Genomic DNA, 26,012 nt, shown 5'->3' with positions numbered 1-26,012 from the left:
GCTTTTGTTTGCTTTCTCGCCAGAGATAGCGTTTTTTTTTCAAATTTTATTTTCGCTACTACCAATAATAACATTTTCCCTGTAATGCTTTGTCGTCGTCTTGTATTGAAAACTGTTGAAACGAGACACACGTCCTGCTGACAGTCAACTGGCGTACAAGAGATAATAAAATAAATACCATTAATCTGCCGAAAGATATTTACTATATGGGGGCAGCCATCTTGAATATGGCTCGAAACTAAGTAAAGAGACAAATTGAGAAACGGGTTTTCAGATTCCTACAAATAAGAAAAAAATACCGAACTTTCACAGCAAAACGATCTGTAACATTAAGCAAACAAAATTCGACTGAGTTCGTAATCGTTGTGTGGAAAATCCCTTGCATACGAACACCTCATTACACGATGAGTCTGGAACACATTCCAGGCGTATTTGAAATTATCCATCAACTGTACGACTGTCGCTGATTGCCCCCTTACGTTGAACGACTAGACAGATAAATATTTGATTCGAAGTACTATAGAGTAGATCTCCCAAAAAAGTTGTAATCGCATGCTTTATTTTGTTTGAATGCACAAGAGAGTGATCGTACGTACGTGTCATTAACTTTGAACTTGAAAATTATCACGAGCAGCAGTAATCCGCAAATTGAGTCAGAAATAGACGGGAAAAGAACACATTAGTACGGTTATGGCTTTATTTGTGACCATAGATCAAAGAACAGATCAAACCCACCATGATGAAATAATACAATTTCGTATCGTTACGACGTAATACATAGCAACAACTGCAATAATTATCTATTTCTCCCGTTACGGTAGCTGTTGCCATTAGTAACAAAGGTGTGATTTACAGGTTAAAATTCTGGTTAAACTAGCAGGGTTAGCTGGTCCGATTTTTGGGTCATATTTACACTTTCGTAATAGTCACGAAGAAAATAATATTGTTTACTGTAAACATTTCTCGAAATATTTACTTAAGCACATTACTTTCATAGTAGCAAATGAATAAACACGAGGTGTGAAACATTATAGTGTCTATGCTATAACCGCACCTAGAACGCGGGATTGAAAAAACGAATTTAAAGCAAGGGCGTTGTCACCTGCGCATGCGTCAGATGGCTATAGCGTGTTCCATAGTCTTTGGGTTTTTTGCGTGTGTTGTTATCGTCGCTTGGGCCTCAATTCCCGAGCGTGCGCAGGTGACGACCCTCCCGCTTCAAGTTTGACCAAACAATTGCCAGCTATTTGCATTTATACGTTACATAACATATCACCACATGTTTACTCATCTGGCACCACACAGGCTCATTTTTATATGGTCGGCGGGCACGTGGTTTTGAAGTTTTGAATAAGTCACACAATAAAAAGTCAAACAATATGAGTTTAAATGGAAATTAAGAATATAATAAGAATATAATAAACGAAATATTGTAATGAAATTAATCATAGAAATTATAATAATAATAATAATAAACACTCGGGATAGATATACCTGATAATTATTCGGAGCATGCGCAGTTTTATAAGTCTAACAAAAGAAATTGTCGGTTACGGAATTGATTACGTCGACGTTGGTGAATCGAAATTCGGGTTGGACTTACGAGAGTTGTCTTTATTCAGTTGTGCCTCAATTTTGGTCACAATAAAATCAAATTTTTGTTTCCACTTCGGTAAATGATTGTTTGGTATATACACTTTGAATCTAACCAACCCCATCAGGAATGGTTGCATCGTTTCCATCTGCCTCTCTCGTTCATACCACGCACAGCTCGTCATTTTGACAACGTGTGGTCGACATTTATTGCGTTGCAACAGGAATCACGTCACATGACTGTAGGATACGAATAAACGTGACTTTACATTTAGTCGATAGGTCGATAGATGGCGGTATACACTTGCCAACAAAAGCTATCAGTTTGTCACAGAACCAACTGGAATATGTAAAATAGATTCATGCAAATGTGAGGTATCCTCGGGGGCGGACATCCGGGCATTTTCACCGCCTGGCAACCCGCGGCGGTGAAAACAAAGGCCCAAAACTCGCAGAAAACGGTACTTTGGGATGATTGTTGAGACTCCTCTGAACAGTGCAACAAGATTAGCCCTACGTGTGTAACATATATAAATTTGGTTGTTCGGAATTACTTCAAAGTTGAGTTTGTGTTGTTTTCTCGAATTTTCACCGGCTCGACTGGCGTTCCACAGCAGCGCGCACAGAGCCCATAGAAATGCATTGTACACTGGTGCGCGTCTTAGCAACGTGGAACGTCTGTGACGTAGCTCCGCCCCCGAGGATAAACAAGGTATGATTCCGCAATCCATTTGAATGAATGAAAATCATATTTCATAAAAGTTATGCCTTGTAAGCGTATAATTTATTCACAGATATAGCCATTTATCATAGAGTTTCTATAGCTGCTGGTCGTAATTTTTAAATTGCGAATATATCCAAAACAACAAATTACAGACGACGAATTCCGCCTAATTAAGAAGACATGTCGTTCATCGTTCCCATGTATATAATCCGTATACATCGCGACTTGACAGCAATAGTACTCGTCCCGGCATTAGTATGAAAATTATCATCGTCAAAGTAAAAAAAAAATATTTAAAAGTAATATAAGTGTTAATATATCCGCTTATTTTTTTTTTCGAAATCCGAAAACCGCGTCATTTTCTGGTCTTATTACACGCCACATACTAGGTCGGGCCTGAGAGATGTAAAAGGGCGGTGGTCGTCGCATCGCGTCCTGTTCGATATGGGACTCATAGCGACGTATACAACGCGTGTAAAAAACATTGTTTGTTTACAATGACGACCACCGCCATTAAACCCCTCATCTTCCTTCTCATCATCACATGTGTGTACTATTTGTTACCTATGCACCTAGTACAATGCTTATCGACCAGGTTTGACAGGATCACAAACCCTGCGATAAAACGACATCTAATATAATCTCACAGCAACGTTCGACAATAAATTCGTGAGATAGTCGGCAGCGTTGGTGGAACTAAATATAAGCTCAGCTCAGGGTTGGTTGTCTGAGATATAGGCCGATCACAGAAATCAACACTTGGTTACAAAAAGGCATTTTCTCACTATACAAATAACGTCACTAAACGATAGTAGCCGGATTCACGTGATTCTGCACGCGACGGGGGGTACTATGCGCGCTGTCGTCGACGTACGGAAGGCAGTCACTAGTAGCATCGCACACATTGGCCGGGTCTTTGAAAGACCGCATTCCGATTGGTCCGTATTGCTCTGCTCTATTTAACATGCGTTCCATTTCAGTCTCCTCTTCTTCTACTTCTTCTCCGGCCAGTTCCTTCATAACGTTCCCCATGCCGGAAAGTGTTTCTTTAGTCTCACTTCGAAGACCTGACAGATCACGTTTGAGTTGCATGATTAATGGATCAGGTTTATCGTCATCCTCCTTAATTTTGCTGAAGATATATCGATGTCCGAGTTCCTTCATCAGTGTCTATAAAAAATGAAGAAGAACGTTTAAAAAGATGCATTCCATCTTTATGATTTGTTTACACCGGGAGTGTATGTGTTATAAGCCTCTGCTTATTAGAGAATTTCATTGAACGAATACTCAGATGTGTAATACCAGAACAGCTTTCAGTTCATGATAAATCATAGTCGAATGTATTCATCAACATACAGTACCAAACAACAATACTAAAAATTATATGTTCTTGTCAACATTGCATTGTTAAAGCGGGAGTGTCGTCACCTGCGCACGCGCGGGAATTGAGTTCCAAGCGACGATAACAACCACGTGGATAACAACAAACGCTTAGACGCTTGTTTGTAAACAATGACACGCTATAGCCATCTGACGCATGCGCAGGTGACCACTCCCCCGCTTTAAAGAGACAATAGCTGTAACTATGAATGCATCACATGACCGATTTCAATGAAATGGCGACTATTTGATGCTTAGTTTTCACATCGCATGTTATATGACATTAGCATTGGTACGAACGCGTTGCCCACTTTGTGCCTAATATAATATTTCAGCAAGTTTGTTTATCTTTATGTGGTCATATTTAAAAAAAAAAACCAGTAAATAGTATATAGTAAAAGAACACTCGGGAACCCGTCTAATGCACCATTTTAAATATAGCAGAGCATTGTAACTACATCTAGACTTCACCGTGAGTTGCCTAGACTCGATTTTTAGTCTACTTAACCATTTAATAAATATTAGTAGCTGCTGTTTCTGTTTGTTATACTGCCCTCAACGTTCTTTTATGGTTATACATCGGGACATGGACGTTTCATTTGTGCTAGGCGCCCTAGGCTGAGTCATCGTAGCACAGCGGAAAGAGAGAAGAGAGTGTCAAGATTACGCAGGTATGCCTGCATTTTTGTTGGACAACTGTAAAATATAACCTTGACCATCTGGTAACATGAGTTCGTTGAGTTCATTGTTCCTCATATATCGTCGCTGCCCTTAACGCCCAATAAAACACAGAGTTGCTGGTTACCTACCGCATACGTTACACCCTTGCTGTCAACTGTCTTAATACCATTCTGAAATTAGAAATGAAATGTAACATTAGTTGTTGTAGGCTTTTACTGTTGTTTTTAAAAAGTTTTTTTTTTGTTTAGAGTTTAGAGTTTAAAAATAAATATAGTTAACATGTCATGATTCATCATATTATTAATTGTAGGTCCATTTCCGTCATCATGTACCGAAGTGCCAGTGCATCGATGTAATGTTTACTTGATTGTTGTGTTGGTTTAGGCACACAATGATCGATTATCATACACTGGGATTATTATTATTATTATTATTATTATTTATTTCAGGATAAAAAGCAAATAAAAAATCCCATAATAACACACAACGTAGAATATTACAAACAAACCAGCTACTAACACAATTTTCTGTACAATAGATTCGTCTTTGAAATAACATGAGCGCATTAAGGTACCAATAACAGTTCTGACTGGTATACAGACGATTAAAAAATGTGAATAACTCAATTTACGTCTTAATGCACCAAATGTGGGAATGGAATGAGTTACAAACATTACACTCGCGCTACAGCCCCGCTCAAATCTCATTAAAATACGAAATTCTTTGTTGTATGCTACCCTTAGTCGGTGTATCAACAGATTTACGATGGTATACTGACCATAACTGTGAGCACTACATGCAGAACGCGCGAAACAAAGATAACATTATTACTAAAATTCTTAAACTTCCTAAGTAAGGTATTTTCTCTCATATAAAAAACTGTTTGTCACCAAGTTCATCATAGAAAGAATCGACTAAAATTCAACCCAAGTAAATATGAGTACTCTCACTTTATGTACGCACCATACGCATACTATTCACTTTATTCCATCACAAAACGTCCGAGGCTAATACCGGGGGTAAAGTGTAGTAGAGTGTGAGGAGCTGCTGTTGATAGTTTTTATTTTCGAGCTAGAACTAACCGCGAATGACCTCTATATCATATGCAACTGCGCCAGGGACAAATCACGAAACTGACTATTGTGAAATTGCCGAGCATCAACCAATTTCCGTTGCCGAATTATTGACTCAACATATATCTAAAACTAGCGAACGTAAAATATAACTGGTTTCTTCAAAGTGTTTAGTATAATTTATTCTATAATGTTAAATTTGAGAAAAACTTTAAATACGCACATAACTACAATATCCACATTTGGGAATGAAATCGCCCCCAGAATTTCGGTGTCAATGTCAATAATGAATGATTGTGTAACCTACAGCGCCACGAACGCCATGTGCAATGATCATTCGCGTGACTGAAAGTATTAAAAAATAGTCGGAATAGTCAAAGTACAATTGCGAAATTGCTCGTCAGGTAAACATCTAGATAAACATTTACAAAACACATGTACTACCGTATTCGCTTGTATTCAAGCTTTCATTGGCAGATGATATATAGGTAGCATGCTTTGTAACTTTTAGAAAATGTCTGTTGCTGACTTAAACAAATAGTTCAACATTTTGTTACCTTCTTAGCTTTTGCAAACGCCCTCTTTCTTTTACAATTCCGCAGAGACTCTATTGAGGGTAAAATGTTAAACGGTGGCGCTAAAGCTGCACTGGAGTCGTAAAAGCTTATCCACAAAGTAGATCTGGAGTACTTCCAATGTGTATCGGCGTCTTCCTGTCGATAAAAGATACAATTGTTTATAACTTCACGTGAATACATTGGGTCTTTATTCGCTAATCCAACGCCAGTGACCCAAAAAGCTATACAATTAAACGCGTCATGTAGAGTAGAGTGTGTATGGAAAATGAAATGTATATATACACGTTATAACAAATCTCGCCCGTAACTTTAAGGATGGTGGAACACAAACGCTGCCAATTTGTTTAAAGGATGGGTATTAAGTGTTTCATTAAAGCGACTTGTGGTCACAGCTACGCAGGGGAGGCTCACAAAAATATAATGTTTAGATAGCGGCGACCAGTTTAGAGAGCTGCTAAAAGCCTGGTGTTTTGTTATAGGGAAGCAAACAAATGAGGAAACCAAATTATGTGTTCTGCGTGATTATAGTGCAATGACCTTTGTGAAGATAACGTACTATGTGCTACCATGATCTGTGTTTATTACTTCAGTGATGTGTTGTGCGCGATACAGGTAAAGACCAATCTGGGAACAGTAGAATTGCACACATGCGCAGTTCTAACGACAACGTAATTTAAAGGGCGGCAGTCGTCGTGCCGCGTCCTGTTTGATATGGGACTCATAGCGACGTGTACAACGCGTGTAAAATACATTGTTTGTTTACATGAAATTCGAACACGCGTTGCAGGATGACCACCGCGCTTTAAATGTTATTTCTTAATTTTTGGTTACTAAACCGTATACTTCCAAGTCAGCAGTAGTTTTCAGTGCATTGCATAGTGTGTGCACTGCATTCAAAACACATACATTGTTACTTAATGAGTCTATGTGAAACACATACAATATTACTATTACTGATACATTTTTCGCGATTATATTATAATCTGTACCATTTGAAGTCAAATTTTGTCACGTTTTACAAAATAAATCTGCATACCTTTTTGCATACTTTCCTAAGTTTTGAATAGAATCAGTAGGAAATAAATATGTTCATTTGATCCCGAATTAACAAAGATAGAACAATTCATAATAAGCAGCGTCTCGGCTGAAATATCCCCACTGCAATGGACTTTTCGATTAAAGAATTGAAGATATCATCATGAAATGAACAAATCTAAGTGTGGTACAACCTACATATACACCAAGTATCAAAGCAGCCAGGAATGTAGTTTCAAGAAGAACTCAGTCGAAAAAATAAAAAAGTTGACGCGGACGACGATGGACATTCACTCACATGATAAGCTCAGCTCGACAAAGTCGACAGCAGAGCTAAACATTTGCAAAATTTTACATCCAGAATTTGGCAAGAACCAATATGGTATTCAAATGGTTAAACACGTGACAATCACCATTTAAGATGTGACGCACCAACACGTTTCATTTATACATCTTACCTCAATGCGGGTATAGGTGTTACTCATCATTGCTATCAGTATATTAAGGAGGACTATAATAGCTACAGAGTTGTAAAGAGCAAATAGCATGTATCCCATTAAATCAGTAAACCAGTGCTCATCATCCGAATTTCGAAAAGATGACATATCCGATAAGCCAAACAATGTCCAAAACAAAGCGGTCACGGACTGGAGAACTCTGTAACAAAGTACATATTTCATTTAAAACAGTAAGGGTTCCCAGTTCAACGAGTTGCATCAGTTGTATATGTAATGTATACATTGTACATGGGTGCGACACGAATCGAATAAGAGTGGTTATTTGTTATTGCACTGGAACCCTATCATTCTCGGCCCTATCCATACTATTCACAGAAAATAATATCATACAACAGCGGAATCCCGGCACAAAGCAGCGTTCAGGCTGTTATTTGTATAGTATTATACACTAACAACGAATCGTTGACAGTAAATACAAAGAATAAAAAACAAAACCTTATCTTCTTACCCTGTAACCGATTCACTCTGGTCTGCGCATGATGGTTCCCCGCTGTCCAGACAGCTTTGAACCATCGACATGTACGAACCAAAATGGTACACCTGGTGCATTCCAACGGAAAACGCCATCAGTACTAATATAAAAATCGACAGAAACTTAATGATATCTGTCCCCATTCGACCAAATGATATTTGCATTGGCCCAACTAATATGTGCACAACAGTTATGCGAACGAGGCTGAGAAAACTCATCGTCTTGGCTAAAGCAATGAGTGCTTCGCCAAATATCACCGTCTGGACCACAGAGAATTGTTGGAGCTCGGTCAGCTCGAACGACGGAGAGTGATCCAATGAGGCCGAGCTTCCCATGAGCCTAGCAGCGACGTTGGATCGTTTGCGCCTCCTTGCAACAGTAATACCATCATCTCCTCCTCCTTGAAGTTGTAACTTCTCCTCTAGATCTTTTATGACAGCTGTGATGTTTGTGTTTAAGTTTTCCTGTTGCTGCATCACGTGGTCTAGTTTACTGTTCAAACAGGATAGATCTTCGCTCTCCCATGTCGTGGGGCATGTCCCAACGTCAAATTCACTGACTGTAGTGTCATTATTACGCTCACCCAAAACGGACGAGGTGTCTGGTTTTCCAAGGTAAATCTGTGCGAATATCAATAATAAATAATTTAGCTCTTATGGTTAGTTGTGCAGTGTAGTTGTGTTAAAATTTCCCTCTATAAGGGTGATGTATGCACGTTGATCGAAACATCTAGGACATTTCCACTCACACACCTCATGGTCACAATGTCAGTGCCGTATATTGAATAAGGGAGGTGGAATTTATAGCATACAATTCTCTGCAAGGCGCATCGTTTAGCGTCATACTAAACATACAAGACCATTCATTGTTTTCCCGTGGGCGAACGTAATAACATGCGTCTCAGATAAAAAAAAAAAATACACCTGTAATATCCAAATAGTTTGACATGTTATTGGTCTAAATACATTTCTACCCAAGATAAAACAGCCTTGAGGAAGCTTTCATACAAATCCTTGTCTCACGGATGTTTCGTTCAATGCGAGATTTCACATAATCTAATGATTTGATTTTGAATAAGAATTTCATTTTTTATACATAGTTCAATGTCGAAATGCCCAAAAATAGTTTCGCGTTTATTGTCACGTGACGATGCTATGGCCTCTGATTTTCCCGTGTTTACGTTATATTTCAAGTATAACGCGAGATCTCTCAGTGAACGGAAAATGACCAATTTACCAAGACTGACTGGGGGATAACAAGTAAACGCAAATTGATTAATGGGCTTATCCAGTATGAATCATTGGCTAATTACAGAAGTTCCGCAGCCATCCTAAGGACTACATTTATTATTGACGTAGATGTATTACGTACCTGAATTACAAGTGAAATACGAAGCATAAGCCATACCCAATATAGTGTTAAATTAAAGTAGTCATAAAGCTTTCCCTGGGCATTGTATTTCAATACCCGATATCCTCCAACTTGTAACTCACGGATGTGCTTCCACGTGTAGGCTGGCAATCGCAGAATAAAAGCATAATCAAAACATTATTAATTGGTATGTTATGTAATCACGTGCATTTTCTGCGGTTATCGAGACAGAGACACTAATATTTTTTTTGTGAAAGGTAACTACTCATTTGTAGTAACTATGTGCCTATGAAAACATCAGCGCTTCAATTATGGAAATACTTGTAATTGTAAACACAGTCACTCTCCTAGTAGAGTGACTGTGTTGTGAATAATTCTATATACATCATTACGTCACATCCGATCGCAATAATGTGATTAACGGAGCGTATGCGGTTGCAAGGCTCAGAACAAATATGTATAATTTTACAAAAGTGAGTTTTGTAATAAAACACGTCGGTGTTTTCTCCCACGTGCGCAACACAATTAAAACAACACTTTCTACATTTCATTATGTACTATACTCAGATACGTGTGTGTGGGGGGGGGGGGTAATTGCTAAGATGTATATTGTATTTAACAAAAGATATACAACATCAATATCGTATTTGCGTAAAGTAATATATAAACTAATCGAAGACTACTAGGAGAACACCATCAATTTTAATACGACATGCATAATTCAGTAAAGTACTAAAGAGGCTACGCAGGTTTTTTTACCTGCTACACATTACTCCCTTACCTACTATGAAAAGCACTATTTGAATCTCCACAATGGAAAATAGAAACTGTTCAGCCGACGTGGTCACTGGTTTCTCGTCACTCAAGCCAATTAAAAACAGTTCCACTAACGTGTAGCGTAGCTGGAAACTCTGAAGGCACAGCAGTAAGAGGAATGTTAGCATGGAAGCTACGCTACATAAGAACTTGACATAGGGGATCTTGAGAAGATTTCCCGGTCTAGCGGAGGGGTGCAAAATATAACAAATACTGATCACTGGGTAAAAGAACATCATGATGAGAGAGAATATCAGGGATTTCATGCTACCCTGATTTCTCCAATTGGTGAGTCCTTTATACCAAACTTCAACCAATCGATGTTGACAGTGAGCATGCGCAACAAACTGCAAACAAACAAACAAATATGCAAATAAAAAAGTTATATCATAATTGTGTTGTAGTGTAGTGTTTCCCGGTCACTGAGCATCTTACAACTTGAAGCATCGAAAAAATCACTGTTTGGTGAAGAATACACACTAAAGGCTGGTCTAACGTTTAAAATTGCATCCTGATTGAGGCATGGATATATCACGCATCATTATGGTATATGTCACTTACTTTCTTTTGGTCATAGTCTATCGCCCTTTTGACCTTATATGGCACCACTAGCTCGTCATCCGTGGTCATGTTGTGACCGTTAATGCTACCACTGCCAGAATAATCAGACTGATGCGTCAGTACCACGGTCTGCTCCTCCGTCGATTGCACAGACCCAAGAATGTCGGCCGCATACGTTTCACATTTATCGGCGAATTCCTCGTACTCGAATCGAAATTCGAAATTGAGCATACTAAGTTGTCTCATTTTATGGCACAGTTTAAAAGCGTATTCGATGGGATCTTCCTGTGTGAGACTCATGTAAACCTCACTGGTCAATGCCTTGTATAGTTGGAGAGAACCAACGGAATGCTCTAATGTTGACTCGTCTTTCGGTGATGCTAAATCTGAAGGGTTCGGTACCCTAGCGCCGTATTCTATGGTCAATAGTTTCAGTATATCGTAATTGTTATAATGCGCTGCTAAGACGACGGGTGTGACGTAAGGATGGAAGTCTGAATTTGATGCTCTGCAGTATAGTCCACTCTGATATAAAACAAAAATAATCACAAAATTAAAAATTTATTTAAAAAAAGGTTGGCTTAAGGTACCAATGTTTTACAGAAAGAAGTAAAACCTATCGCTATTTTCCACGAACAAGTAACCTGAGTGAAAATGCTCTAAATTTCACTTATTAAAAAAATGAAATTCTGATGAATATGTTCATCCATATTTTCAGCCAATATTTTATCGAATGTGCCAATTATTGTAATAAACGGTTGGTATGTTTTATAAACGTATGTACGAGTAGTTTCAAACACTGATGACGCCCTCACTCCCGAAATAATTATGACTATGTTTATAAATATGAAATCATGCAACGGAAAGTGTGTATACGTTCCTTCTGGAGACAGTAGTTCTCGCACGAAAATGACACGTATACAGCTTAAACACATTTCCCATTGCGTGATTTACACGCAATTGGCCGGTCTCAACGAGATTTCGGCGGCCAGTTTCTGTTACGAGGAATTTTGTGTATACACATATCCTAGACTCAAACAAACGTCTCTACTGATTTGTTTCATTCTATTGTTAACGTGCAAAAACTGTCACCGGAAGCTTGACGCCTCCAGCTAAGGATGAACTTGAATATAGAGTTTGAGTTGACACAATTAAGCTTACTTTAATCAGTTTATCCCAAGCCATGACTCATTATCTCTGAATTCTATCAATTCATAAAAAAAATACATCACATCCGTTCTCAAAACGATTTGTTCAAATGTAAACTTGTGATGTATGTCGATTAATCGATAGAAAGCTTTATTTAATAAAAACGTTCAGTTATGCCAATTACACTCTAAAATGGTTGCCATGCGAAGAGTAAAGAGAGAGATACATTACTTTACTCCGAATGAAATCAACACAGGTTTTGTTAATAATTACATCAAAATTGAACTTATTTGCTCGGCTGTACATGAATACACAGGTAGTGACATTATTGTATTTGTTTCATAAATTTAGAGTTTTAACTAGGTTATTCAGTTCATTTAAACGTACATACCCAACATATTCGTATAAATGCCCCACCTATGACTCTGTGTTTAGCCACAAGCGTAGGGGTGTTCTAGTGTTACACACACTGAATACATCATTGCTATAATTCGCGCCCTCCAGTGACGGGGTCCTTGTGTGACGTCAAAATGACGTATGTAGTGAAAACAATGTCGTTGAAATCAACAACAAAATCTCTCAAAAACATCATTTCTATTGATGGACCACTTGAGATCAAAACGATATCGACTCTTAAACACGCTTCGTCGCCGGAGGATGCAAGTATAGAAAAGAAGAATTACTTAGAAGACCTACATGCCGAATAGTTAAAACTTAGATTCAGCTAATATTTCGTCATAATTTTCTTCCAGCTGAAGAATGCGACATCATCCATAAATCACTGATGTGATACCGCGACAGAGTCAATATTGCGCAAACGCTCCATTGGCCTTAAAGGTAAAATAGTGTCCTAACTACAGCGTGTATCGTGAATTCAGTCTATCGTAAAACACAAACATTGTTTTGGTAGAACACATGGCAGTATTTATCCGAAGAAATAACAAAACGTTTTTTATTACTGCTGTTCGACAATGCATATTAATAACTAAATTCATTAATTGTGATTTTTCGTGAACTAAAACAGTAGTTTTTGCAGCATACTGCATAGTATTCGTTTAAAGAAAAATGAAAAAAACATTAATACACACGTGCGGTGATTTTAGCACCAGAACATTTAGCGCGTATGTGTATTGATTTGATTCTTTGTTACGTCGACCGAATGTTTCAAGTTTATGGTAGATCATAATCCGACGTATTTGTCAACATACAGTGACACACAACAGTATTAAAGGGGAACCTTCCAAGCCCAGGGATTGCACCAAAGAATCATGGGACACTATTGTTTATGTTGTTTACAAAGTAAATCTATCTTTTGTTATCCATTGTAATTTTAATCCAGAAATTTTTTGTGAGATTAGGTTTAACTGGCTATGCGAATAACTTTTTGAGCACGTTTAGTTCTCGATAAATACTTTAAGCTATGATTCATCGTAAAATCAAAATGATATTCTGCTGCAAGGTTGCGCGTACAGGAAGATGCGGCAAGCATGAGCATTAGAGTTGCTGAGTATTTTATCGACCGAATACTGATGTGTGTGTGTATACTTTCAAATTACATGTAGAACAAAATGAAATGGCAAAATAAATTTTATTTTCTTATAACTAGACGACTATCAATGTTTGTCCGACCCACGCGTTACTTTCACAGATCACAGCACCGGCGTAAATATCGATGTATTTATACGTGACGTAATATTACATACCTCCGGTGTTGATGATTGTCGTCTGACAAACGAACCGGAAGTTACTACAATATATTATTTGCACACAAGTAGAATAGTCTATCAACCATATATGGTCATGAAATCCGTCGACCATTTTGTCAGAATGTGGCGTGTTCATTTTAAAGTTGCCATAATTTTCTTATTAGGACACGGAAGTGTAAAGGCCAGGTTGTGTCAGCAATTTATGGTTATGTTTCTACAAGAATAAATTTCCATATTTTTAACCTAATTGATACAATCTAAAAGGTTAAAGCGGGAGGGTCGTCACCTGCGCACGCGCGAGATTTGAGTCCCAAGCGACGATAACACACGCTAAAAACGCAAAGGCTCATGGGTAGACGCTTGTTTGTAAATGACACGCTATGGCCATATGACGTATGCTCAGGTGACGACTCCCCGGCTTTAAAATCAGCCTTGACAATTTCCGGTCAACAGGATGTGGTGGATGCCAGCCCATCGTTGTAGTTCGAATCCGTGGAAAGAAAATCAGTAAATTACTTGCTTTTGGGCTAGCCAGTGGGTATATAGTTTAATGACTTGATAGATTGAAAAGGACAACAGGGAAAGGTTTTCAATTAAAAATTATTGTATTAGTTTGTGAGCAAATGTTGCAAGTTGTGTCGGAATTTCGCTCCAGGCATACCACGTCGAAATATACAAAGAGTTATGAACGCGTGGTACCAACATTCGTCTGTGATGGCGTGAGTCAATGACTGTATGCGAACGCTGTATCAACATTGGAAAAACACCATTCTGATTCCGCGAAGAATTGGATAGCGAGTCATGAATTTATGAATTGAAAATAGAGTATTTGGTATTTACGATGAAATTATACAAAGAAAACAGTTTCCCACATCATCGTACATGTTTTTATGTTCGTTTTATCATATTTCGAGGCTTTTTAAAATGTTGTGTTGTAATGTATGTTGTTGTGCAACTTTTACTGAAATCATGTGAACATCATGAGCTATTTCATCTACTGAATCACTGTTGTAGATATTAAGACAATAAGAAGCCGCGACAGGGAAAATAAACTATCTAGTCGGAAAATATATGTACTAAAACTGTCAACAAGTGTTTGCTCATATGCATAAATCTATGTTACCAAAGCGCTTGATCACTATAAGGTGCGACTTAATGACCGTTATGCTCGATAACAACACTCGAATCTCTGAACGCGTCGCGTATAGAAAACAAATACACACACTTACGAGCAGCAGATTTCTGTGTTTCAAACTCTCACAGAGTACTTTAACTTCCGGTAACAGGTGGTTGTCAACGGCGCGTAGCAACGCGTCGCCATGTTTGATAGCTGGGTGGTAGGCAAGTAACTCCACTACGTCTGCAATGTAAAAATAAAACAAACTTTAATACACCGAAAATACAAAGATAGTAAGTAATCTGAACAATGCAATGAACCGCAATGACACAACGCGTGCAAAATACAGACAACGACCATCATTCTTTAAATTACTCAATTTTATCAACAGAAAAATGGTGATCGGTATCCTGATTTTCAAGAGCTCTTACGTACCAGTAAACCAAGGCGCATGCGCAGCTGTGAAATTTGTTTATTAAATACCATTCTGTGGGCAACCAAAATATCAATTTCAGTTGACGACAAACAGATCAATGTATCAGTATGAGATATCGATTACAATACTCAAAGTTATCGATATCCATATTGACTCTTCAACGAAACATTGATTGGTAAGCTAATGACGCACCACAGTGATCTCACCACATCGTGTTCGGTGTGGGTCCCATACCACTTATACAACGCGTGTAAAATATCTTTATTGGCTTATACCTTTATTGATGGAATTTCTCGAATAATGCGATAATAACCCCGTGTATATAATAGTGAAAATCCATTATTTACTTTACGTTTTTACCACGCCCGATTGTGATGTTCACTCAATATGGTAGACGTAAAAGTAAATATAGGTATCGACATGTTTATATTCGTTCAGTGTTGTGAAAGTAAATTGGTCGACGCATGGTAAACATTGCTAAAACATAAATAGACTTGAACCGACTTATTTCTGACACTAAATTGGTCGCCACCAAGGCAGATCTCTGGGTCCTAACACAGTTGTTTTCAACCTATGATGTTTGGGGGGGTCACTGGAGGGTTACTCAAGTTTCGCTGTTATCTGTATAAAGCGTTGCGTGCGCTTCAATATGATTTCTACGCATAGTACTAGCTCAGGAGTGATAGGGCATAGTGGTTGTGACTGATACTGAGTACATGTATCAAATAAATGAGTGGTTGTCCATTCTTTAAAGTTGCAATCTGAGGCGATACCTGTGTATTTGTTGGTGTCTGTCACGTGTCATTTGTTAAATTGCGGAAAAATGTTTGAGTATTTACACGGATTTTGATTTCTTCTTATTACTGCGGTGACGCACAGAACATTTTGTACGAATCCATACACGTGTGTACGTCGAACACGACGCGCCGCGTTGACTTTTGGCTTTCAAAATTTGGTGATCGATTCAGAGGTTAGCGGAGAACCAACATATACGCATAATAACTATATCACGGGAGGGGGTACTAACATATGGCTAGTTGAATTCTAATAGTAGATATTATTGATGATAGATTATTCATAACAGATTAGTACATTACTGTGTATGACGACTCATACATCATGCATGCATGATGGGACATTTATAACAGCATTATTAACACGTGCTTACGTCAACATACCAGCACTAATGTGATCGGAATAGGTAAAGGACGGGAAATGTATACCCCCTCCCCATACTACAATCAAACTCTGCATAGACAATGCAAAAATAAGAAAAGCATCCGGGTACTCCCTTTAAATGTGTCGAATTGTCATTTTCTGTTGCTAAAATTTCACCCGCAAAAAAATGCAAGGAATATATGGTGTCATATTAAATAAAACAGTTGAAATATTAGAAAGCCGAACTTTAGTTTTGTTCAAATGACATACACATTCTTATTGTACCATGAGACTTTAAAGGGCGGCAGTCGTCGCGCCGCGTCCTGTTCGATATGGGACTCATAGCGACGTATACAACGCGTGTAAAATACATTTTTGTTTACATGAAATTCGAATATGCGCTGCGCGACGACCACCGCGCTTTAAGAGAGGCTGCTACGTTTACCAGCCGGTCTTGTGTTTCCGTCCCGTACTCATTATGGTGGTTTTGAACGTCATTGCAGCATTTCAACAATTCAATGTATTTTTTTAAATGTTATTTGCTAATTTTGAACCAAAAAGAAATAATTTTTCAGTAGCCATTGTCAAATTGTTAAATTATGCGGGTTCTTTTGGTTGTTGTGAATGAGACAAGGACTGTCACGTGATGACTGACGTATTCTCTGACGTCAGTCCTTTGCAAGATCAAGATGTGGCTCTGTGATAACTAATTGGACAATACGTGCATATATGTATACTAGGACTTATTGATATCATTGTGTCAGCATTCATTCGCTTTCATCACTGCAGGGGTTTGTCATCTCCATAGCAACATTAATAAATAACACTAACGTCGATCAATACGGGATTTAAATAAACAAATGAAAGTTGGATCCTTGTGTTTATATGTGTCATACTAGTACTATGGAATTGCGCAACTAGTCCAATTCAATTACAGCAGCATTTGACAAATTTTCAACAATTTGACATATCTCTAAAACATCTTCTGACATATTCGGGTCATTCATACCCAACACTACAGTAATGAATTCTTAAAAATTAAATAATGACTACTGATTTGGTAAAATGTGGGAAAACCAGCGGATGAATAATCTTGATCGTTTCAATACTTGATTTAGCAGAGTATGAAAGATATACTAAGGAGAAGCAGATTGAAGTGAATTGGGCATGTCTTGGGACGGAAGGCTGATGGAATTACCAGGAAAACTCCTCAATTGTCTCCAGGAGGAAGGATAGAAAAACAAAAAAACAGTCGGCTGAGATAGCCCCGCTGTTAGCAATGCACATTTCAATTAAAGAACAGAAGATATCATTAGAAAATGAACAATATGTAGACTTGCTGTTTTCAACAAGAATTCAAAAATATTACCTTTCACCAAAAATGACAAAAATAATAATCAAAATTAGATAATTGAAGATATTATCACGAAATGAACAAATCTGAGAGAGATCCACATGTAGTACCCATATATGTAATATAAAAGCAATCAGACTTGTGTTTTTTAACAAGAAGTCGAAAATATCACTTTTTACCAATAATTACAAAAATATTCACTAAAATTAGAGAATTAAAGATATCACAACGAAATGAACACATCTGAGAGAGGTCCACATGTAGTACCTATATATGTAATATCAAAGCCATTGGACTTGCGGTTTTTAACAGGAAGTCGAAAATATCACTTTTCACCAAAAATGACAAAAATATTCACTAAAATTATAGATTTAAAGATATTATTACAAAATGAACAAATCTGAGAGAGGTCCACATGTAGTACCTATATATGTGATATCAAAGCAATTAGACTTGCAGTTTTTAACAAGAAGTCGAAAATATCACTTTTCACCAAAAAGGACAAAAATATTCACCAAAATTAGAGAATTACAGATATCATTACAAAATGAACGAATCTGAGAGAGGTCCACATGTAATACCTAAATATGTAATATCAAAGCAATTGGACTTGCAGTTTTTAACAAGAAGTCGAAAATATCACTTTTTACCAAAAATGACAAAAATATTCACCAAAATTAGAGAATTAAAGATATCATTTCAAAATGAACAAACATGAGAGAGGACCGCATGTAGTACATATATATGTAATATCAAAGTAATTGGACTTGCGGTTTTTAACAATAAGTCGAAAATATCAGTTTTTACCAAAAATGACAAAAATATTCACCAAAATTAGAGAATTGAAGATATCATCATGAAATGAACAAATCTAAGAGAGGTCTACCCAGGGTAAGTATACACCAAGTATCAAAGCATTCAGGCTTACAGTTTTCAAGAAGAAGTCGAAAAAGTAAAACATTGACACGGACGACGACGGACGACGGATGACGACGGACAATCACTCATATGATAAGCTCCGCTCGACAAAGTCGACAGCGGAGCTAAAAACGGGGTTGGTCCAAGAACACTTGGGGACGGACTGTGAAAAATGTTGAGATTGTGGATGGGTAATGAAAAATTTATTGCACAATATGAGTTTAAGTGAAGCTCCTAAATTACGATTTGTAAATAATAGACACTCACTAAGAAGGATTTGTTTGTCCTTGAGGATCGGTTACTACTTCGTTTACACGACAACATTTTATCGAAGCCAACGGCTCGAGTCAGTAAAAATCATCGTATTAACGCGTTCAGTTCGAGCCAGCTCGAACCAAGTTCGGCTCCGATAAAGTCTCGGGGTTAAAGCGAGGTGGACGTCACGCTGCGCATGTGCGACATTTGTGTTGATAATCATTAATTTTCCCACAATCCAATATGCTCTTCTAATGGAAATCACAAGTATGAGGTTTGACCTGGGCGGGACTAATCACCGCCGGTGACTCCTTCGATACCTTCCAATCACCTAAAAAATATCCAATTAAAGCTTAGTAACGTTTGTACTCGTTGATCTGTGCAACAATCAAAGTCGTCATCCTTGTTTATATGAGACACATATGTCTCGCGCATGCGTGGTGCGACGACTACCGCCCTTTAAGCGCCGATATAACTAGCTACCGACATGGGTCTAACCGTGTAAACTCATCGAGCCGAAATCACGAACTCTACTGACTTCTTCAAATTACGTTCTGTTAAAATCATTGCATCTCGGGAGTCGACATAGTTTGTATTTTTTGTGAGGAATCTGTACATGAAGAATTGCAGCCCCTCGATCGCGATCATAAGTATTGTTCAGTATCAATATAAAGAAGGTGTTGCCGTCTATTAAAAACAGATTCTCAAATATTAAAAACACATATCGATTCTCAAGTTGATGGAGGGGTTGTTCCGGTTGGCTTTGAGCAAACCTGGCCGAACCCGAGTTTTTGTATGTTTGTTGGTATGTTTGTCTAAGGGCTATGAAAATAAAATTGGAAAGTTAAGACAGGATATCCACTACTAATATGTCATTATGTTTTGACTAAACGACATCATTTTAACACAGTTTATGTTTTTAGTTTGTTTTGGAAGTAATGTTTTACATATTTGCAGAGTTGGGGAGCAATATGCACTTCATTTGCAATGATAAATTATCTGCGTTTTGTAGATCAGCAGATAATTGCTAGCTATCTGTATGTAAATTATTCACAGATGCGATTCCACCTGTTCTGATTTGTCATTGGCTAAATAACCAGGTGCTCATGATTATATAGTAAGTAGAATATTTTATTGTATTCAGTCTCAGTTGCAAGCAACTTATTTGTATGTTTTATATTTATATATATATATATATTTCTTTTACTTAATATGACTCCCGACATCCACCCATTGGTACATCTAACATTGCGTCGTGTACAGGTTTCCAGATGTTTTCCCCTTAACGGGTTTGATATCTGTTTTTTCCTGGGCGGTCGATGTATTCGCATAAATTATTTCGTATATATATACACATATGTTTGGGGAATACCTGTAATAATCACATGTGGCTCCTGGGTACTGCAACCACCGCATACCGCATTGCATGCTTGTTGTGTAATTTGTATGACTTATTGAAATTGAGTATAGATGCGTATTTACAGCATTGTATATGTAATACTAATATAACCAGATACAAGGGACAGCCATGTTTGATGAAACATCGATTCTATGCAAGCGGATGGTGTGCGAGCAGCAATGTCGCCTATTACGGAACTCAGGGGCGGATCCAGCAAAATGTATTGGGGGGGGGGGGTCCAAGCTTCGCTTAAAATTTATGGAGCGTAAATCGCAGAGAAGCTATGCGTAATCCAGATGATATTAATGAATGCCCCCCCCCTCCTCTGGGTCCACCACTGCCGGAACTCGACTGGTACGTTTGCTGGTACGTAGCGTAAGAATCCGTTGCCCAGAATGTTGAACGCACGCATCGCTCTGCGCTAAAACACGCAGACGACGCACCAAGTCAGTCGAAATGTTCAAAGTTAATACACGTTTCATAGTGAAGTAATTTCTTTGTAGTTATAAACTTTTATTTTTACGTCACAAACTCTGCGTCACCCGAATGATTTCATGATTTCTCGTTACCAATATTTAACACTGAATAAAGAAACATTTTATACAATTTACGCACTGGTTAACGTGACCCAAAGCGAACCACTTTCATCTAAAGCTTTAATTTAATATAAAATAATAACTATCAATTTCTTTCATGAGATTTAAACCTTTGAATTTTGATTCAGTAATCTTAATTATATACCATGCATCTGCATAAAACTGCCGGATCGATTCACGTGGGCATTATTGAGTAAATTGAATTCGCTAAACATGAAAGAAAAAAATTGCTTTATTACTTAAAAATATTTGTTCAAGATTTGAGATTCATTTCTACGTATTACATGAACGCTCATTTACGTAAATATATACTGCCAACTATTATTAATATTAAATGTTTCCATGACAACGCTACTTAGTCGGTCATTTTGTTTTGCATTGAAATTATATTAATAACCCTAAGTCATAGCCTCCAAACACGTCTGTTATATTAAATATAATTACGGGATTTCGTGGCGCATACGTTTTTTTTTTGTTTTTGTATAGCAGTTCACCTCGCGAGTTTACTATTGCTACGAATAAATTTAGAATGCTAAAAAAGCAATACCAATTTTGAATGGGAAATATCTGTATCATCTATATAACCTTGTCTGTGGTACAAATTCAGCGTATGTCTTGGTTAAATGTTGGTTATTTAAGTGATGTAAACGCCTCAGTATACGTCAGTTATCAAACTGTTAAATACAAGCACCAGACATCTCGACACCCATGCAGCATGGGGTACGCATGATATATAATACGAAATGGTCAACATTTCGGGACAGCAAGAAACGTCATCTACTGTTTTTACCCCCCCCCCCTTTCCGAGTAAATAATATAGTACTAATTTACATTATGCATTTTTAGTGTAGCCAATTACTGCCACGGTGCGGAAAAGCACTCAGACGAGAAATGGAGCCGAAAAAAGGAAATGCGCCGCCTTTTGAAGTGTACAATGTCTATTTTTTATGAAATTGGACTAATTTTCCCAATATAATTACCTCGAATTCTCCACCGATCAACTGTGTTTTATTGATCTCCATTCTCCCGCACACAGCACAAATTTCACGGATTTAGATAATAATTCTTTCATGACAGCGAGCTTTTTATCAAGACCGTGATAACAACAGAATTAACCAGAGACCAAATTACGACTTTCAGATGTGTTGTCCTCTTAGTAATGAAATAAAGTACTAATCCAACTATCAACTACGTCATAATTTCACTTTTGCGATTAATGATTGTTTAATTTGTTCAGTTCACTACATGCCCTTGAGAATATAAATAAGTCAATTGCACAAGATATCAGCGCAATTACGGTTCTGAACCCTAAGGCATATGACGTATATGTGTAGCCATGTTACAGGGCCTTTACAGGATATCCCGAACTACTCCCTCTATTTTATTAATGTTACAAAACGCTAGTAAGAATATTCTGTTGAAGTAGTTATTTGATTGATTTCCAGGAACCTTTCCGATTTTACCTAACGCGATTGCAACCTATTTTTTATACGAACAAACTATACCGACTCGGTGATTTGTACTGCGCACTCACACTAGACAAATACGTGACAAGTCATTCAGAGAAAAAAAATCAGTCATTCAGTCAAAACATTTGTGAAAATTGTGTTTTTAAGTTGTGTTATATATAATATATCTAATATTACAAGTCATTGTCAATGACACGTCCCCGTTCCGTTCATATTTGAGTGACATATACATTCAAAGCAGCAACAATATGGATGTTGAACTGCATTCAGTAAAACAAAATAGCCACCAGTCAGCCATTTTCAACACAATCCAAAACAAAAATTTAAACTAAATTTGCCCACGCATGACATAGATTCAGTTCCGGTATGGTGAAAATGTGCAATTTTTGTGAATTTTTGACCTTAAAAGGACTAGCCCAAATGCACAGGCATATGTATGATATAATGTATGATGTGTATGTGAAGTTTGAACTTGATCTGTCCAGGCATGTCCGAGATATGGATCGAAAACTAAATTCTTTAAAACAAAATGGCCGCCAGTTGGCCATTTTGAACTTGATCCGAAGAAAAATTGGTATGCATCAAGCTTATATTATGTTTAATATATGCACTAAATCTGAACAAAATCCATCCATGCATGACTGAGATCCGGTTCCGGAATTGTGAAAATACGTGATTTTGATGCATTTTCGACCTTAAAATGGCCATCATTCAGCTATTGTTAAGCGGATCATGAAACAAATGCACATATCTATTTGTGACATGATGTACCATGTGTGTGTGAAATTTGAACTTGATCAATCCAGACATGTCTCGGATACGGATCCAGAACTGAATTCTTTAAAACAAAATGGCCGCCAGTCGGTCATTTCGAACATGATCCGAAAAAAATGACGTGCATCAAGGTCCTATTATGTTTAATGTATGTACCAATTTTGAACAAAATCCGTCCATGCATAACTGAGATCCGGGTCCGAAATGGTGAAAATGTGCGATTTCAATGCATTGTCGGCCTTAAAGCGGCCGCCATTTGGCCATCGTTAATGAGATCATGAAACAAATGCACATACATATTTGTGACATGATGTACCTTGTGTGTGTGAAGTTTGAACTCGATTAATCCAGGCATGTCTCAGATACGGATCCAGAACTGAATTCTTTAAAACAAAATGGCCGCCAGTGGGCCATTTCAAGCCCGATCCAAAAAAAATGACGTGCATCAAGGTCCTATTATGTTTAATGTATGTACCAAATTTGAACAAAATCCGTCCATGCATAACTGAGATCCGGGTCCGGAATGGTGAAAATGTGCGATTTTGATGCATTTTCGGCCTTAAAATGGCCGCTATTCGGCTATCGTTAATCGGATCATGAAAAAAATGCATGTGCATATGTCCCATATAATGTGTGATGTATGAGTGAAGTTTGAACTTAATCGGTCCATGCATGTTCGAGATACAAGTGATCACGGACGGACGGACGGACGGACGGACGGACGCACACAGGGCAAAAAATAAGTCCCCGTTTTCGGACTACGTCCGAACGGGGACTAAAAACATTTCATTTTGAGAGTACGGGGGACATACATATTCACAATCTGAGATTGCATATTCTGTGTTCTGGACCCTCAATATAAGAACGGAACTCCAGTTAAATGCGAAAAGGTGAACCATTTGTATACAAAATATATTGATAGTCACAGCTTATTTTCTCAGAACTCGCTACAAAAAAATTCTAACGCAATCCCTGCCTACAGTATATCTGAACTTTAAAGATAAACAAAGCCAAATCTAATAATTTAAAAAAACTCGTTTAAATCATATTTTTTCGCAAATTTCTTATTATATATCCACAAGCTCAACATTATAAGGCGCATATAATTGTCATGGAAAACAGTATTTTATTTTGAAAGAAAACAAACAAAAGAAGTTATCTTAATTAAAATCACTATGTAGGAGAGGTAGATAATTTCTAAATCTCTTGCACCTCTTTATTTATGACGACAATGACGATCTCTTCCTCCAGCTGCGGTCAGGATTTCAGTTAAGAGCAGACAACAAAGTAAGCACCGGCGGTGGGTTCGTAGTGTGTGGTGAAAGCACAGGGAACAAGGAACCTATCACTAATTAGTGAAGGAGATATATTTTCTGAACTACTGTAAAACATGTCTTTTTCGCGAATTTGGCGAGAGAACTGATTCGCTAATTAAAGATATCGCTAATGACTTTATTATAAATTCAAAATGGCCGCCAAACAAAGAAATCAACAATGACAAGAGATATTCGCTAAATCAACATTTCGCTATTACGTCATTTTACCACAACTCGCTAAAATTGCATGCCGCTTTTTCAACGTGTTTTACAGTAATCGAGTTCTGGTCTATGGTGTCAGCCGTAACGATATTCCAAAATGAACGACGATAAGTGTGCGTGAAAGAAACGCTCAAGCATGTTTACGCTCACGCACTGCCTGTCAATGGTGGGCACACGCGAAAAATACTTCCGGTTGACAAGAATTATTATAAATTCCGGTTGAATGGTATTTCATTTTTATGAAACAAAAAATACATGGACACCTATTGCAATTGTTTTACTGCCAAAAATAGTTCGAACGAATAACAAGCAATCTGTCGGCTGATATAGCTCCGCTGTTAGTAATGCACATTTTAAATGGAGAATTGAAGGTATCACCACGAAATAAACAAATCTGAGAGATGTCCGCCTGAGGTACCTATATGTATAATATCAAAACAATCAGACTCGTGATTTCTAACAAAAAGTCAAAAATATAACTTTATAGCAAAAATGACAAAAAATATTTATCATAATTAGACAATTGAAGATATCACCACGAAATAAACAAATCGGAGGAAATCCACCTGTAGTACCTATATGATCAATATCAACACACTCGGTTTTCAACAAGAAATCGAAAATATCACTTTTTACAAAGAAGAATACAAAAAGAATCATCAGAATTAGAGAATTAAAGATATCATCACGAAATGAACAAATACACCAAATTGAAGTATCAAAACAATCAGACTTGCGGTTTTCATCAAGAAGTCGAAAAAGTAAAAAAGTTGACGCGGGCGACGATGACAGTGATATGAGTAGCTCCGCTCGAAAAAGTCGACAGCGGAACTAAAAATCGGAAAAAAATGGTGACTTGTGTTTAAATCAATAATTTTGAAAAAATGTTTTATATATATATATATACCTAATAAATTACGTTGAATGCCCGCGAACGACCTTAATTTTTTCTTAATAAACTTAAATATCGATAATCTTTATTGACATCAATCAGGAAAAAAATGCAATTAAATTAATTGAAATGTGCAGTTATAATAAGTTGCCGGTCATCGTCAAATTTTGACAGTGTCACCGTAAGGTTACTAAACACTCCAAGATCTAACGCTCAAGACGATATTTTAATGTTGATATTTCAAAACGTCAAATTTTAAAATTGGGGTTTAGTGGTAATTATTTTAGTAGTATTAAAAGTCGCCGCATGATGGACATGTCACCGGAAAAGATCGTTACTTAACAGTGAACAGATTTCAATGCAAAGGGTTTGGGGCGTTTATTATCGTTTCAATCTTACAAGTTCATTGTTAAACCATACTATATATCCCCGATGTGACAGGGAACACA

The 26,012-nt window shown here is 37.4% G+C and overlaps 1 protein-coding gene across 1 annotated transcript in view; it reads right to left on the bottom strand.

Annotated features, from left to right (window-relative positions):
• Positions 1-683: 683 nt before the first annotated feature.
• The window catches only part of LOC100372189 (short transient receptor potential channel 5-like), a 71,254-nt gene continuing 45,925 nt past the window's right edge, over positions 684-26,012 (bottom strand). The window contains exons 3-11 of the mRNA XM_085493353.1: positions 14,887-15,017; positions 10,803-11,327; positions 10,207-10,588; positions 9,426-9,568; positions 8,031-8,674; positions 7,523-7,721; positions 6,009-6,164; positions 4,507-4,548; positions 684-3,487 (exon numbers count right to left, since the gene is read on the bottom strand). Coding sequence (XP_085349479.1) covers positions 3,119-3,487; positions 4,507-4,548; positions 6,009-6,164; positions 7,523-7,721; positions 8,031-8,674; positions 9,426-9,568; positions 10,207-10,588; positions 10,803-11,327; positions 14,887-15,017 — 2,591 coding nt within the window. The 3' untranslated portion in view covers positions 684-3,118. The remainder of the gene's footprint in view (positions 3,488-4,506; positions 4,549-6,008; positions 6,165-7,522; positions 7,722-8,030; positions 8,675-9,425; positions 9,569-10,206; positions 10,589-10,802; positions 11,328-14,886; positions 15,018-26,012) is intronic.

Source organism: Saccoglossus kowalevskii, chromosome 18 (genome assembly GCF_978046115.1).
Source record: "Saccoglossus kowalevskii chromosome 18, keSacKowa6.1, whole genome shotgun sequence".
Taxonomy (NCBI): Eukaryota; Metazoa; Hemichordata; class Enteropneusta; family Harrimaniidae; genus Saccoglossus; species Saccoglossus kowalevskii.
This window is presented reverse-complemented; position numbering and strand designations above follow the sequence as displayed.